Source organism: Notamacropus eugenii, chromosome 2, assembly GCF_028372415.1.
Source record: "Notamacropus eugenii isolate mMacEug1 chromosome 2, mMacEug1.pri_v2, whole genome shotgun sequence".
In the NCBI taxonomy this organism is placed as follows: domain Eukaryota; kingdom Metazoa; phylum Chordata; class Mammalia; order Diprotodontia; family Macropodidae; genus Notamacropus; species Notamacropus eugenii.
The window spans coordinates 96,630,328-96,645,110 of NC_092873.1; the positions used below are offsets into that span (position 1 = coordinate 96,630,328).

General features: G+C 38.1%; 1 protein-coding gene across 5 annotated transcripts in view; it reads right to left on the minus strand.

Moving 5' to 3' along the window:
• Positions 1–14,783, minus strand: part of BTBD9 (BTB domain containing 9) — a 504,605-nt gene that overhangs the window by 400,378 nt on the left and 89,444 nt on the right. For all 5 annotated transcript variants that reach the window (XM_072641985.1, XM_072641984.1, XM_072641986.1 and 2 more), the window contains 3 exons: positions 13,917–14,128; positions 6,867–7,230; positions 4,642–4,906 (listed from right to left, as the gene is read on the minus strand). In XM_072641985.1, coding sequence (XP_072498086.1) covers positions 4,642–4,906; positions 6,867–7,230; positions 13,917–14,101 — 814 coding nt within the window. In that variant the 5' untranslated portion in view covers positions 14,102–14,128. The remainder of the gene's footprint in view (positions 1–4,641; positions 4,907–6,866; positions 7,231–13,916; positions 14,129–14,783) is intronic.

Consider the following 14,783-nt stretch of genomic DNA (forward strand, 5'->3'; position numbering starts at 1 on the left):
AGGAGGAAGGTTTGTGAGGAAATATAATGAGTTCACTTTTAGATACGTTGGGAGAGTGCTTAGGGTTAGACAAGTAGATCTGAGTATCATCTGTATAGAAATAATAATTGAAACCACAGGAGTTGATGAAATCAGAAATAGTATAGAGCAGGAGTGGGGAACCTGTGGCCTCAAGGTTACATATGACCCTCAAGGTCCTCAAGTGCTGCCTTTGACCGAGTCTAAATTTTACAGAATAAATCTTTTTATTAAGGGAATTTGTTCTGTGAAGTTTGGATTCAGTCAAAGGCCACACTTGAGGATCTAGATAGCCACATGTGGCCTTGAGGCTGCAGGTACCCCATCCCCAGTATAGAGGAAAGAGAAGGTAAACCAGGACAAAAGGCTGAGGGATACCCATAGTTTGTGCTGGCTAAAGATCCAGCAAAGTTAAAGAAGGAACAGTTAGATGGGGAGGAAAGCCAGGAGAGAACAGTGTCACGAAAACATAACAGTGTGACTGACAGTGTTAGACTCTGCAGAAAGATCACAAGGAATTAGGATTGAGAAAAAGTAATTAATTTGGTAATTAAGAGAGCACTGGTAACCCTGGTGAGAACAGTTTCCAGGGAACAATCTGGCAGTGGATTGGAAAAAGCACTGGGGTTTGGGAGTCAGGAGTACCTAGTTCTAATTTGACCTAGACCACTGACTCATTGTGTCTGACCTTTGGCCAAGATGTTTAAGGAGATATCCCTTCTTCTACCTCCTGAACTAGACTAAAAGGTAAGTGGGAAATGTTAAAATAAATACAAATACAATACCACACAGATACGGTTAATTCCTATTCTATGTGGGTTTGACATCAAAGATCCAGGAATGAATGAAGGTGGTGACTAGGAGACCAGAGAAATGATATGGAAGAGTGAGGAGTCAAGAATAACACCAGTTTACAAAGCTGGGAGGAGGGTACTACCTAAATTATTGTTTTATAGGGAGAAATATTAGAATAAACAATTGTAACCAACTCATCCTCTCCCCCCAATCCAACAAGATATAAAGTTTTTTATTTAAAAAAGGTTTCCCAAAACTAAAATATGAGAATTTAAGAATGAGCTGATAGAGAAAAATTGTTGAGTTGGAAAGAACCGATTAGAAAAAAAAAGCAAGTGGGAAAAGGTAAGAGATTAAGAAAAAGCTGAAAACAATGAGATTCCCCCTCCTCTCTCCCCTTCCCCGCAAAAAACCATCAAGGGCAGAGAACAAAGTTCAGTGAAATACAAAGAGATGATCTTGAATTGGAACACCAGCAACAAGATGGATGGTAAGCCCCATGATCTAGAGCTGAGAAGATGCCCAGTGCAGTGGACAGAGCTGACCTGGAATCAGGAATCCCAAGGTTCACGCCCTGAAGCATAAATACTCTGCTCTGCGAGAGCTACTGACCCTCTCTAAGCCTGGGGCCTCCCTCTAAACCTAAAATGGCACTCCCCAAAAAAGGCACTGTCACAAGCACAGGAGGCCACTCTCTGCATTGCTAAGATCACAGGGATATCACCAGCCCACTCTCACCCATGTAGCACCAAGGACCCCTGTATCTGAAACAAGGTTTAGATGGCTTTCTCTTATGCCCTCAGTTTGACACCCCATACCCCAATCTTCCCTCTGTACTTCTGCCCCAAGATTGTTAGCTGACAGTCAAACTTAGTGTTTAGAAAGGAATATTTGCTAAGTGATACAGTTGGCACATCTGTGCAAACATTTGTGACACTTTCCCACAAATATACAGAATCCAGAGAAAAATGGGTTCAAGCTTAGAGAACACATGTGCCAAAGTAGGTAATTCAAAACTCCTAGGTAATGGAAGGCATTTTCTCTCATTCAGGGGACACTCAAGAAGTTCCCCTTAAAGCATGGTGAATTTGTACCCAGTTTGTCTTTGGCATTCAATGCACTTCTGCTCTCTAATATAGAGGGATGTCATTTAGGGTGCTGATGGGAAGTTCCCCATCTTCAAGATCCTTCAAAGACAAAAATTCCTCTTCTAGTCAAAAATAGAGGAGAAGGAGGGAGAAGGCCTCATTTGGCTCTGCCATTGGTCAGGTCTCTTTCCCAAGTTCCTAGTTCTTTCCTAGTGATGTGCCAAAAAACAACACACTCCAATTTCTGGAATTCAATTCTTTGATAATTTATAGAAAAGCCATGAGGCACAGCCAAGGTTCTCCCCTCTGAAACAATTCTCATGTGACTTCATTCTAGTTGAAGGCCTTCTCACTTACTCTACAGCTCTTTTGATTAAATAATGATAGAGACATGATTTTACCTAGTTAAGGTAGGAGTGTGTTTGACTTTGTGTGTATGTGTATGTTCGCGTTCTTGTAAACACACATGCTGTCTCCCCAAATTGAATGCATGCTTCTTGAGAGCAGGGCTCATTTTATTTTGTCTTAGTACTCCTAGGACCAAGAACAGTATCTGGAACACAGCTAAATGTTAATAGATGCTTGTTAGCTGAATGATTACACTATTATACTACTACTGAGCGTTCTACCCCTTGGCCTATTCCTGTCATCTCTTCTTTCTCTTCTACTATTAGTGCTGCACAATGCCCCAGACTCTTGCAAAACTTACACAGTCTAATAGATTCAGTTATTACCTCTATACCCAACACTCCCAAATCTGTATTTCCAGCCCTGACCTCTCACCTATGTTTAAGTTAAACACTTTTACCACCTGTCACAAATTTCTATTTCATTCCAAGTCTTTACTCCTTAAAAAACATTCAAACTTAACATCTCTAAAACCAAACCAAATCACCTCTCCCCCTAGGGGGAAAGAAGTCTCCTAGCTACCTCATTTTGGTTAATTATATCACTTTTCAATGTTACATAGGCTCCTTTCCTCTATGCCCTACATTCTTTTGTTCTTCAGAACTCCATACTTATAACATCAATGTATTGCTTCTTATTTCTGCTGCCACTATTCTGGTTAGGCTCTTATTACTTCATCCCTGGATTATTGCAATTTTTTTCTGCTTCTCCTAATCTTTCTTCCTCCTTTCAAAATATCCTATACAACATAGCATATTAATACTCCCCCAAACACTCTTTTAATTGTAACTATCTTATAATGCAACAGTGAGTCACTCCAAGTTTTTGATGAGGGTGAAGTCCATACTCTTAGCCCAGCCTTCAACAGGTATTCCAACCTCCTCTACTTTACCCTTACAATCTTTTCCAATAACCGTATGAATCAGATACTTCTGCTCCCTCACTCTCAAACATTATTGTCTCTACTATGTGTCAAATTCTTCATGCTCATGTGCAATGTCCTGCTCTTTTTATGCCTATCTACATTGTCAAGGCCTATCTACTTTGTAAGACCCAACTTTCCCTTTCTACTCTTCAAGATCCACATTTTTCACATAGTCTTTCTCACACATACTATGTAACAATGATCTGAACTACTTTCTATACCATTCATCAACAGTCTTATCTCCCCAAGGAGACTTTTAAGTTCAAATGCAGAGAACCCCTCTCAGACTTCTTTTGCAACATCCCAACCTCCTTAATATCTATCATATTGTTGTGCACATAGTAAGTACATGATACATACTTATGGAACTATGTACTTCCATATGTAAAAAAAAAAAATCTTAAGCAGGACTGGCTTTCTGGGAAAGAGGTAAACAATTTTCCCAGAAAGAACAATGCTTTTTTGTTAGTGAGAAGAGATTCTGTAGTATGACTTGGACTTAATTAAAATCTTATCCTTCTTAACCTCTTTGGAGATAAAACTGGCCATCTCTCATTTCAGTAGCCTTGTCTCAAGGCATACAGCAAACACCCTAATTCAGGCCCTCCACACTCTCTCCAATCTATTTCCCACACAGTTGCCACAGTGAGGTTCTTATAGCACAGATTTGACGGTGTCACTCCTCTACTCAAGAAGCTTCAGCGGTTGCCTGTTACCTCTAGAATAAAATATAAAATACTCTGTCTGGTATTTAAAGCCCTTCACAAATAGGCTTCAATATACAATTTCTAGCCTTATTATGTATTCCTTTCTTTAAGTCACTCTTCAGCCCAGATAAATTAACTTTCTGGCTGCTCCTCAAACAGGACATTCAAGCTCCCATCCCAGAGACTTTTCATAAGCTATCCTTCATGCCTGAAAGACGCTCTCTTTCCACCTCTGCTTCTAGGATTTTTCTAGGTTCAACTCAAGTGTTAGCTCTTACATGATGCCTTTCCTGCTCTCCCCAACTACTGGTACTATACCTCCAAAAATTATCATGTGTGTGTTTATACATACATGCTGTATATTTATAAATATATCATGTATATTTATACATATATATTATTTTCTCCAAAAGAATCTAACTTCCTTGAGGGCAGAGATGGTTTCATTTGTGTCTTGGTAACCTTACTGCTGAATATGGTGCTTGGCACATCCCAGGAGCTTAATACATGCTTGCTGAATGACTGAAGAAGGTATCATGAGGTGTAAGAAGTAAAGTTCTATATATTAGAACTAATAAATACACAACATATAAACACTATCTAAACAGCTATAGGGTTTGTGAAAGGTGACAAAAGCTTCATGAGTAAAGCTTTCAGAAAACTTCTCCTCTACATACATTTAGGAGAAATAGGTACTCACTGAGCATGCCCCGATAATTGAGATCCATGTCCCGACTTTCAGAGCGTACTTTAATTGCATCCAAGATGGCGTCAGGAGACAATAACGTAGAAGGTCTAACAACATTCAAGAGCTCAGTGAGACTCATCAGAGGCAAGCGAACTGCCTGCATGATTTCAGCATGATCCTCTTTTGGATTGTGCTTACACCAATTCAACAAGGCTTGAAAAATATCCTTTTCAGGAGCTGCAAATGAATCTCTTAATACGATATTGAGAAGTGCTGCCTAAGAGGAAAAGGATAAAAAGGAAAATTCTAGTTAAAAATAGAGCCCAGCAAAGCAGATCAGTAAAGGATTATATGATTTGGTTTGTTCATTGGTCCTTTGAACTCTCCTCTTCCCAGTTTAGCTCATTACCCCAATCTTCTCTTCCTCAACCTGTAAGTTACCATCTACCATTCTCACTCCTACTACCTATCTTATTCATTTATTTAACCTCTCTCTACACTTAATTCAATCTCTTCTTTAAGCTGCATAATTAAAAACTTAATAAAAAATAGTAAAACATTCAAAACTTGTTTTACATATGTGAAGTTAGTCCTTTGCATGTAATAAGACAAACGCTATACCCATGTTTATCTGCTTTAGGTAGCAAGCTCCACTTGGGATATGTTTTCCAATACTTATAAACAGAACATTATTCACATTATTCACATTACTCACAGATGGATCAATCTTTTTATAATTTATAATACCAGGTAATGAAAAAGTTGAGGAGAATACATTATTAAAAATGGCAATGATAATAACTAGCATTTATACAGTATTTTAGATTTTAGTCCTAAAAGTGTAGAGTAAACTGAATTTATTTAGCTTTAACTGCAGCAGATAGATATATTGGCAAATAAGAGTGTGTATGTGTGTATGTGAGTGTGTGTGTGTGTGTGTGTGTGTGTGTATCTGTATATAAATATACAGGTATAACTATATCAACAACCTTATTTATCTTATAAGCCAAGAAAAAAAAAGGTATAAGGAGAGATTTTAGGTGAGTTAATGGGAAGATTTTTCCTGACTCTAAAATTTATAAATTATCAAGAAAGGTTCTGAAGTTCCAGTCTGTGAAATATTTTGTTTTTTAAGAGCCAGATTAGATTTTTCTCACGTGATTTATGTGCTGTCTTAGCTAATGCCCACTGCACTGCACATAAGTGAATACAGTAAGCAGGCAGGGAATAGATTACCGGATCTATCGATGTCCTCTCCACCCTAAGCACTCTAATGTTAAACTATCCATACATTTAGTACTTTACTACATAGCCAATTCATGTGTAAGAGTTCCCACAGAGTAGGAGCTATTATTACATTCAGCTTTGGTTCCAACAAGACCTGGAAAACCATTTTGCATTTATTTAGGCCACAGGATCATGTACGCCCTTCTGCTTATCTATTTTCTCAATTTTAGCACCTGCACCTTGTCCCTTTGTGAACAAAGGGAAGAAGTCAAAATACACTATGTGTCAGAAACAAGACTAGAATCCAAGTCATCCTGACTCTAAGATCACCTCTTTACCCAGTAATCTGCGCTGTCTTGTTTTTTGAAAAATTGTTACTAAATGGAGCTATCAGAATTTGCTATTTTTTTCTACGTTACACAGAGACAAGAGCAGTCAGAACTGACAATTCATCTTTATGAGAGCAACAACTGAGTATCCTGTCTGGCTAACTAAAACGTAAGTTTTTTAAATGCAGTAAACTTAGAGAATCATAGGATTATAAACTTAAAACTATGGAAAGGGTTGTTAGAAATGAACTAGTAAAAATCTTTAACTTTAAAAAACAAGAAAATAAAGGTTCAGAGACGATAAATTACCTATCCAAGGTCACAGAATGTGTAAGAGGCAAAGCAAAGACTTCTGATTACAACACTAGTTTTCTTTTCAATGCACCATGCTAACTCCTATTTAATTAATACTATTTAATGCTCTTTGATTATTTTCCCTTTTTAATTCAAAAATATTTCTTCTTCTGGGGAATTATTTAATATCTGTTTATGTGACTGAATACTGAGTTCAAATATATTCCTTCAGACTGGCAGAAAACAAAGAAGAGGACCACTGAAAAGGCACAGAATTTACAATAATGATTTTGTTCCTTTTTTACTGAGTCTATTATTCTAATTCCATTTCACAATTACATGCAAAACAATGCACAACAATGAAAGTATTTATATACAATGACACACCTTAGAAAGAGAGAGGAAACCTTCACTGGAAAGTACCTCCTGAGCATTTCTGTCCATAAACATACAGCACATACATGTGAGCTTTGGAAGCAAGTAGAGACTAGCAACATCAAAAGTCATGCAGACATTCTGAATGTTAAGTATGGTGCAGAGATACTCAGAGGTTGAATCTTCCAGCTCAGGGAATCCATATTTATGAGCCAGGCTTAGGAAGTCCAGCAGCACCTCCTCCTTCTCATCTGTCAGTGTCGCCCGTCCTGTGTAGATGTATTTAAGTAACATGGTAAATGCCTCTGCAGTGGTATCTTGGAGAGGGATTTCTGCTTCAGGCTGAGACTCTCGCATTCCACCGTATAACAATGCTCTGCACATACAGAGAACAAACGCAAAAGGAAATTATACTCCAATGGAATTTGTTACAGACTATTCAAAATACTTATCACTGATATTCCACAAATATAAATGACAACCATCCAGAAAACAAGTTCAAACAATGTAATATATTAAAATAATTCTACAAAGAGGGTATTGTAAGACAATAGGGCAACTAGAGAGAATTACAATTTCTGAATTATTCTGACAGTTTAACCCAAATAATGAACAATTAAGTACATAGCTGAAGCAGTTTCCCAGTAAGAGGAATAGGTAAACACGCTAAAGGTCAATAAGACATCTAAACTCTAAACCACACTTTGCCCCTTTAAAAATTTATAATTAGAACATCAAAGATAGCCAAAGAATCTGTATTTCCACGGACTAAAAGCATCAGGGTAAAATAATGTTATTATTTTAGATGGGATCAAAAAAAAGATCAGCAATGGCTACTTTATGCAAAGAAAAATACTGCAGCTAAGTACTGCCAATTCTTTTTTAACTATCATCAGATAAAATGCTGACTTAAGCACTGTTATAATCTCAGGACTCAGAACAGGACAGCATGCTCAAGATCATCCATGAATCCTACACAGAACGAGGGGGCAGAGAGATAAAAGTCACTGCCTCCGTTATGTGTCCTCACCTAACTATACCCTGTTTTCTCACATCCTCTGGGCCAGGCAACAAGGTTTGTCCCAGGAAAATGATAAGTATTACCTGGCACAAGATTGCAGAGTCAATATCCAATCTTTCTTTTTATAAGGATGTCCAATCCTTTTATCTGTCAAGTACTTGCTGATCTCATCATTCCTGCTCTGATCTTACTTTTTTTCTTTCCCAATCTCTTCCATATGGTTTATCCATTCAAATCTACAATGTTCTACACTCTCTTTTCTCTTGGGGGCAGGGGGCAGCCCCTCTTCCCTGGGTCTAACTGATGCTGGTGCTTGCCAAACTCCAATCCTGGATTACTCCTACCACTTACCTACCTCTTCAGCTTCTACTCAACTGCTACCGAATGAAACTACAAGGAAAACACAACTGAATCAACTATGTCCACTACTGATGTATGTTAACTAATCTCAGCTGGGCTCTCACTGCAGGAAAGTAATTTTTTTGACTCTTCCTACATCTCATCCTCACTCTCTCTATTCACTCTCTCTCGCCTTCCCTCCACATCCAAGCTGTTGCCAAAGTCTGTTGATTTCATCTTTGTAACATCTCTCATTCAAATATATCCCCTTCTCTCCTCTGACACTGCCATCACTCTAGTCCAGGTCCTCCTCACCTCACACGTGGTCCACTGCAATACTCTGCTAGTGGGCTGGCTTGCCTCAGGAATATCCCCACTTCAATAATCCATGCTCCATTCAGCCACTAAAGGGACTTTCCTACAGCACAAGTGTGATCATGTCACTCTCCCCTCCATGGCTCCCTATCACCCGCCGGAGCAAATGCAAAATGTTCTGCTGGGCACTCAAAGCTCCTCATAACCTAGCTGCCTCCTCCCTTTTCCAGTCTTCTTACTCCTTCCTCCCTAACACATACTCTTCAATAAGGTGACCCTGACCTCCCCGCTGTTTCAGGAACAAGATACTCCATCTCTTGTCTCTAGGCATTTTCCTCTGCTTGTCTCCCATGCCTGAGACATTCTTGCTCCTCAGCTCTGCCTACTGACTTCCCCAGCTTCCTTTTTGTCCTGGTTGTCTCCTCCATTAAAGTGTTAACTCCCTGAGGGCAGGGGATATCTTTTGCTTCTTTTTGTATCCTCAGCACTTAACACAGTGCATAGCACAGAGTAGGTACTTAATATGTTTAATGACTAACAAACTGATTCTCTAGCCCACCAACCTATTCCATACTTTCTCTTTTCTCAAGTCTCTCTGCTCTCTCAGCTGAAGAATTCACCTCACACTTTACTGAGAACATATAAAACTGATGTTAACTATTCTTTCTCCTCTTCACTTCAAAACTACCTAATAAACAAATTAAATAAAGAAGTGACACTTCTCTAGGTGTATGGGTTAGTAAGGGTTAAGTTCAGAATTAAAAATAAAAATTAAAGACAAATATGACCCTTTCCCGTGCTAAATCTAATTAATCTCTCTCTCTCCCCCCCTCCCCTACCTCCCTCCCTCCCCAGTCCAATCTTCCATAGCAGACCACTCACTCAATCATCCTCCCAAACTTCACTCTCTTCCCACCTACTGGTTCCTTCCCTGCTGTCTACAAACACACTTAAGTTAACTACACTCCATCATTCCCTCCCTTGCTTTCTCCACCTCTCCTTGCACTATTTATAATATAGCTTGTTCCTCTTCATTCAAATGAATGTGTTCTCTTTAATATTAACAATGATCTTTTACCTGTCTGATCTGATGGCCTTTTCTCAACCTTCATCCTTCTCCTCTCTGCAGCATCTAGCCCTGAAGCATTTCCTCTCCACCTGGATATTCTTTCTTCAACAGATCTTTGTGGTATTCCCCAAAGCCTTCTCCTGGGCTCTCTTCTTATTTCTCTCTACTCTCTAGTGTAGTGACCTCATCAATTCCATTAGTTTTAACTATAGTCTCTATGCAGATGACTCACAAATCTATACTCTAACCCTTGTCTCTACCAAGTCCTAGTCCCACACATCCCCAAATGCCTATTTTAAATTAGATTTTCTATGGCTGTCTCAAACTCAACATGTCCAAAACTGAACTCATTTCTCCCTCCAAACCTACCTCTTTCCAGATTTCCTTATTTCTGTTAAGGGTAACACAAATCTTCTGGTTGCCCAAGTTCTCAAGCTTAGCATTACTCTCCCCACACATAGCCAATCACTTGACAAATCTTTCCATTTCTGCTTCCACAACAACTCTTACATCAGCCCCCTTTTCTTTATTCACATCCATCCCTTTCTTTCTCCTCACACACACACTTGGTTCAGGTCCTTATCATCTCTAATACTCAAACTAATGCAATGGACTCCAAACTGATTCCTCTGCCTCAAGGCTCTGACCTCTCCAATCCATCCTACACAAAGCTAACAAAGTACAGGTCTGACAATGTGTCATTCCACTACCCAAAGAACTCTAATGGTATCTTATTGCCACTAGGATCAAATAGAAGTTCCTCCAGCTGGTTTTTAAAACTCTTCACAACCTGGCCCCAAACTACTTTATACATGACTTCCCCTCCCAAGTTACCATCTAACGAAAATGGCCTTTTTGCTACCCCTCACAAAAAATACTCTTTGTCCTTCCTCTTTGTTTCTTTGTAAGGGCTGTTCCCCAGGCCCAGGATATACTTCCTCTCCTTACTGCCCTCTCTTAGAATATCTTGTTTCCTTTAAAATTCTGCTCAAGTAATACCTTCTATATATGAAACCTTTTCTGATCCCATTAGGTGTTAGTGCTCTCCCCCAAAAACTTTTACTTTGTATATATTCTGTGTATATTCATCTATATACATCTCTCCTGACAGTATGTAAGCTCCCTGAGAGTACAGACTGTTTCATTTTTTCTTTGTATTCCCCAGTGCCTATCATGGTGCCTGGCATAGGGCAAACACCTAAAATGCTTACTGATTAACTGACTGAACCTTCCCTACTACAGTTTGTAAAAAGAAGAACATGTTTTAAAACAAAAATAGATGTGGTATTTCTTCTCATTTTCAAAAATGACAATTTTCCCTGATAATTCCTTCTCTGACTTAGAACAAACCCTGAAGGGTCTTACTAGTACAAAAGATGTCTAGTCTTAAAATATGTATAAAAATGCTGTTTGTGAAAACCAAGTTCATATTCATACCTAATAAATCCTGGCCACAGCTCTGATTAATAACCTGGCCCTTCCTCATACTATATATTCTTTGACATACTCCTGGCTTCCTTTCTATTCCTCCCACACAGCCCTCCATTTCCCTGCTCCACATTTTAGATGCATCTATGTCTTGGGCCAGGATACTGTAAAACTGGGAGGAGTGAGCTACCATTCCACCCCTCCTCTCCACACCACTGAGGACTGTTCCAAGCAAGAAGTCATGCTGCAGACCTGAAGCTGTTGGGGTTAACTTTGCCCCCAGGTATATTGATCTGGGCCCCAGCTGTGGGGACTTGCAACAAGAAGGCATAAAAATAGTTTTGACAATTTTGGTGAGGAGCTCCTACACTTTCAGAAAACCTCTTGCTAACTCCCTTTTAACATTCTTGCCTGTGGCTTTTTTTGGTTTTGCGAATAGGACTTGTATTTAACTGCCTTAAAAATTAATTCTACTTGAGGATATTAGAATATGTTTTAGTAAAAGAATTGTTTCTTTGAGCCCTTGAGCTCTAAGTGATCCATTGTACCCTACCTGTCACCCTCTAATCTCTGCTTCTTACTTTCTCTGGCTTCCTTTAAGTCATATGTATAGATATCATAGTTGAACCCATCACAGCTGATGAGATAACCAAAAAGGGTTTTGAGAGAGGGGGAAAAAAAAGGACTTATTGGAACCCTAATGGAGCCACTATTCATGGGGTGAGGCAAGGATGATGACCTGGCTAAGAAGACTGAGAAGAAGCTATCCTTCAGCCAGGTTAAAAGAAAATGTGGAAAACAGCAGTGTCACAAAAACCCAGGAAGAAAAGAGTAACCAGGAAAAGGGGGTAAAGGGGATCGCAGGAGAGATATTTGGAGCAGTGGACAACAATGTAAAATGCTAAATATAAGAAGTGAGAAAAGGCCATAGAATTTGGCAATTCAGAAACTATTAGTAATACAGAGTAATTTCAGTTGAGCAGTGGGGATGGTAGTAAGGATGCAAGGGGTAAAAAAGTGACTGGAAGGGGTGAGAAAGTGAAGGCAAGAAGTACAGAAAACTTTTTTTAGGAGTATGGCTGAGAAATAGACCATAGCTACAAAATTCAAGTTCAAAGGATGGTAGGATCAAGTGACAGTTTGTTGTCATTGTTGCTGCTGCTGTTGCTGTTTAAAGGATGGAGGAGATATGGACAAGTTTATTGTGGTTGTCCTTCCTTACTGAAGAGAACCATGGCATCAGGAAGATGACACCATGACATACAAATGAACTGGGTTTAAGTGAGGGAGGCTGTGCAAAGTTACCAGCCTCACTTTCTCCTCCAGAGTCATCTGAGTCTAGTGGCCAGATATAGATCAGGACAACTAGAGATGGCAGGAAGTAAGGAAGCAACCAGTGGATAAAGAGATTAGGAAGAAAAAGGGGATGACCAAAGGTGCAAGTTTCCAAATAAGACTGGAAGTAAGAATGATCTTTACTCAAGGTTAATCTGTACAAGATTAAATTTTCATGTTTAAATATACTAACTTATTTCCTCAAAAGGTTTAAAAAAATACATCAAATAGTTTTTTTTCACAGACTGAAAGATAAAATGCTGCAAATATCTTCTTATAAAGTCTATTAAAATGTTTATATCCAAAAAATTAAAATCAGCAAATCTGCCCTAACTGGCATTCAACTTTTGCATGTTATCTTGACAGAAATCAGCTGTCTCACCTCTTGCAAGCACTCATATGGAGAAGATGAAACTTTCTGAAAATATGATAAGGCATTACTGGAATTATACTTTAAGAAGGAGAAGCAACAGGGAAAATGATTACCTGGGTCAGAGAAATCTTTGATGAAAGTATCCAAACAATTCTAAGCATAGCTAGGTAAATGAATGGAAAGAGACTCCTACTGTATTGCTGACTCATAATTAACAATGATTCAAAAACATCAAGTTGCAGTTTCCACAGGAGGGTATCTGAAATTTAATTTAAGCTATCAATACATTCAAATTTAGAAAATGATCTTTCCTGACTAACACAATAATCTCTCTGGACACTCTTTAACCTTCCTTTACATTAAAGAAAAAGTGAATAATCAAGGGCAAGTTATAATAATGCCAATTTTTTTCAATGATGTTCTCTTCTAAGTATTACTAGTCAGTCATAAGTACAAGGAAATTAATATATATATTATATGTGTTATATATGTATAATATATATATAACTGAAAATTAGGACTTAGAAATCACATAGCCAAAGAGTAAACAAAAGCATAAGTAAAATTTTAATTCTATTTAAATAGACTGGATAAACTCTGGCAAATTCTTGGAAACAGATTAGCCATGTAAAGAAGTTAATCTGATTTTTTTTTGTCAGATCTCAGTCAACAAGGAGTTCTCTTCAATTAAGAGTTGTAAGACTATCTCTGAATTCACTGCACTAATGTAAAGGGGTCTGATAAATTGCATAATGTTCTTCTGTGTTTGAAACATATGTATATATGACACAACCCAACTTCTAGGCTCTAACAAATCAGGAAATCAATCGATGTCCCTTGAAATACAGAGAGTTAATTAACCAATCTATTATGGAAAGAAGTTCTGGTCAATGAAGATACTAGGCACAAAAGTAGAATTTGCCTTTTTACCCTACCCCATTTTAAAAAACTTGACATTCATCAAGTTCAGACAGTTTAGGGGCACTCTGGTTCGTACACTAAGTCAGCCCTAACAGGACATGCCAGCAACGTGATTCTGAGACCGCTCTAGTAGGAAGGACACCACTTGGTTATCAGTGTCCATGGATCTGGAGGTATATTTATGTACATATTCAATGAAACAGCAAGTACTAATATTTTCTAAAGTTCATTTTAATTCTGTAGAAAATATTAAATACTTACCGAAAATAGTGGCACCTAGCAGCTAGAATCACTCTGTGGGCTGGAAAACGTGTCTTTTCCACAATAAATGTGACATCGCCATATTCTTCCCCATTTAACAAGGCACCAATATTTTCAGACAAAATGTGCACATGATCAATTTCTCCCACAGAGGTGTAGGGACGGAGTGGATGGTTGTTGCTCATTTTGTGGAACAGATAGTATTCGCTGATCTATTTTACAAAGAATGGGTAAGAATTAACAAAAAATTCCACTCTAAAAGAAAACACACCTAAGTCACAAATACAGAACTTTTCCCACAAATTACATGAATGAAAGATTTCACAATCGATCAAAATGTCAATAACTCTTTTATCCTGTGAATCAACTAAGCTTTACTTCTGAAAGGCAGTTCTATTAGTTCTGATTTGGAGCAATTTCAACAATTCAACAAACATTATTAAGTATCTGTTTTGTACATGGATAGTATGACAGAAGGAGTGGATATACAAAGATGAGAAATGACAGTCCTTGTCCTAAACATATCCACCATTTAAAATGGGATAATTACACAAATTGAAATAATAAGCACATATGAAATCAATCAACAAGCTCTTATTAAGGATTTATTAAGCCCACTATATACCAGTATTATGCTAGGCACTGAGAATACAAATATATAAAAGAAGCAAGGCCCTGAGAATACAAATATATAAAAGAACCAGTCCTTAACCTAAAGAAGTTTACATTCATTAAAAACAGACAACACATACATACACATGTATGTATGCATGCAGTATGTATGTATGTAAAAAAATAAATATAGGTTGACAGTAGAAAGTACAAGCAGCTAAGCAGAGAAAAAGACCTCAGGGAAGATAAGACATA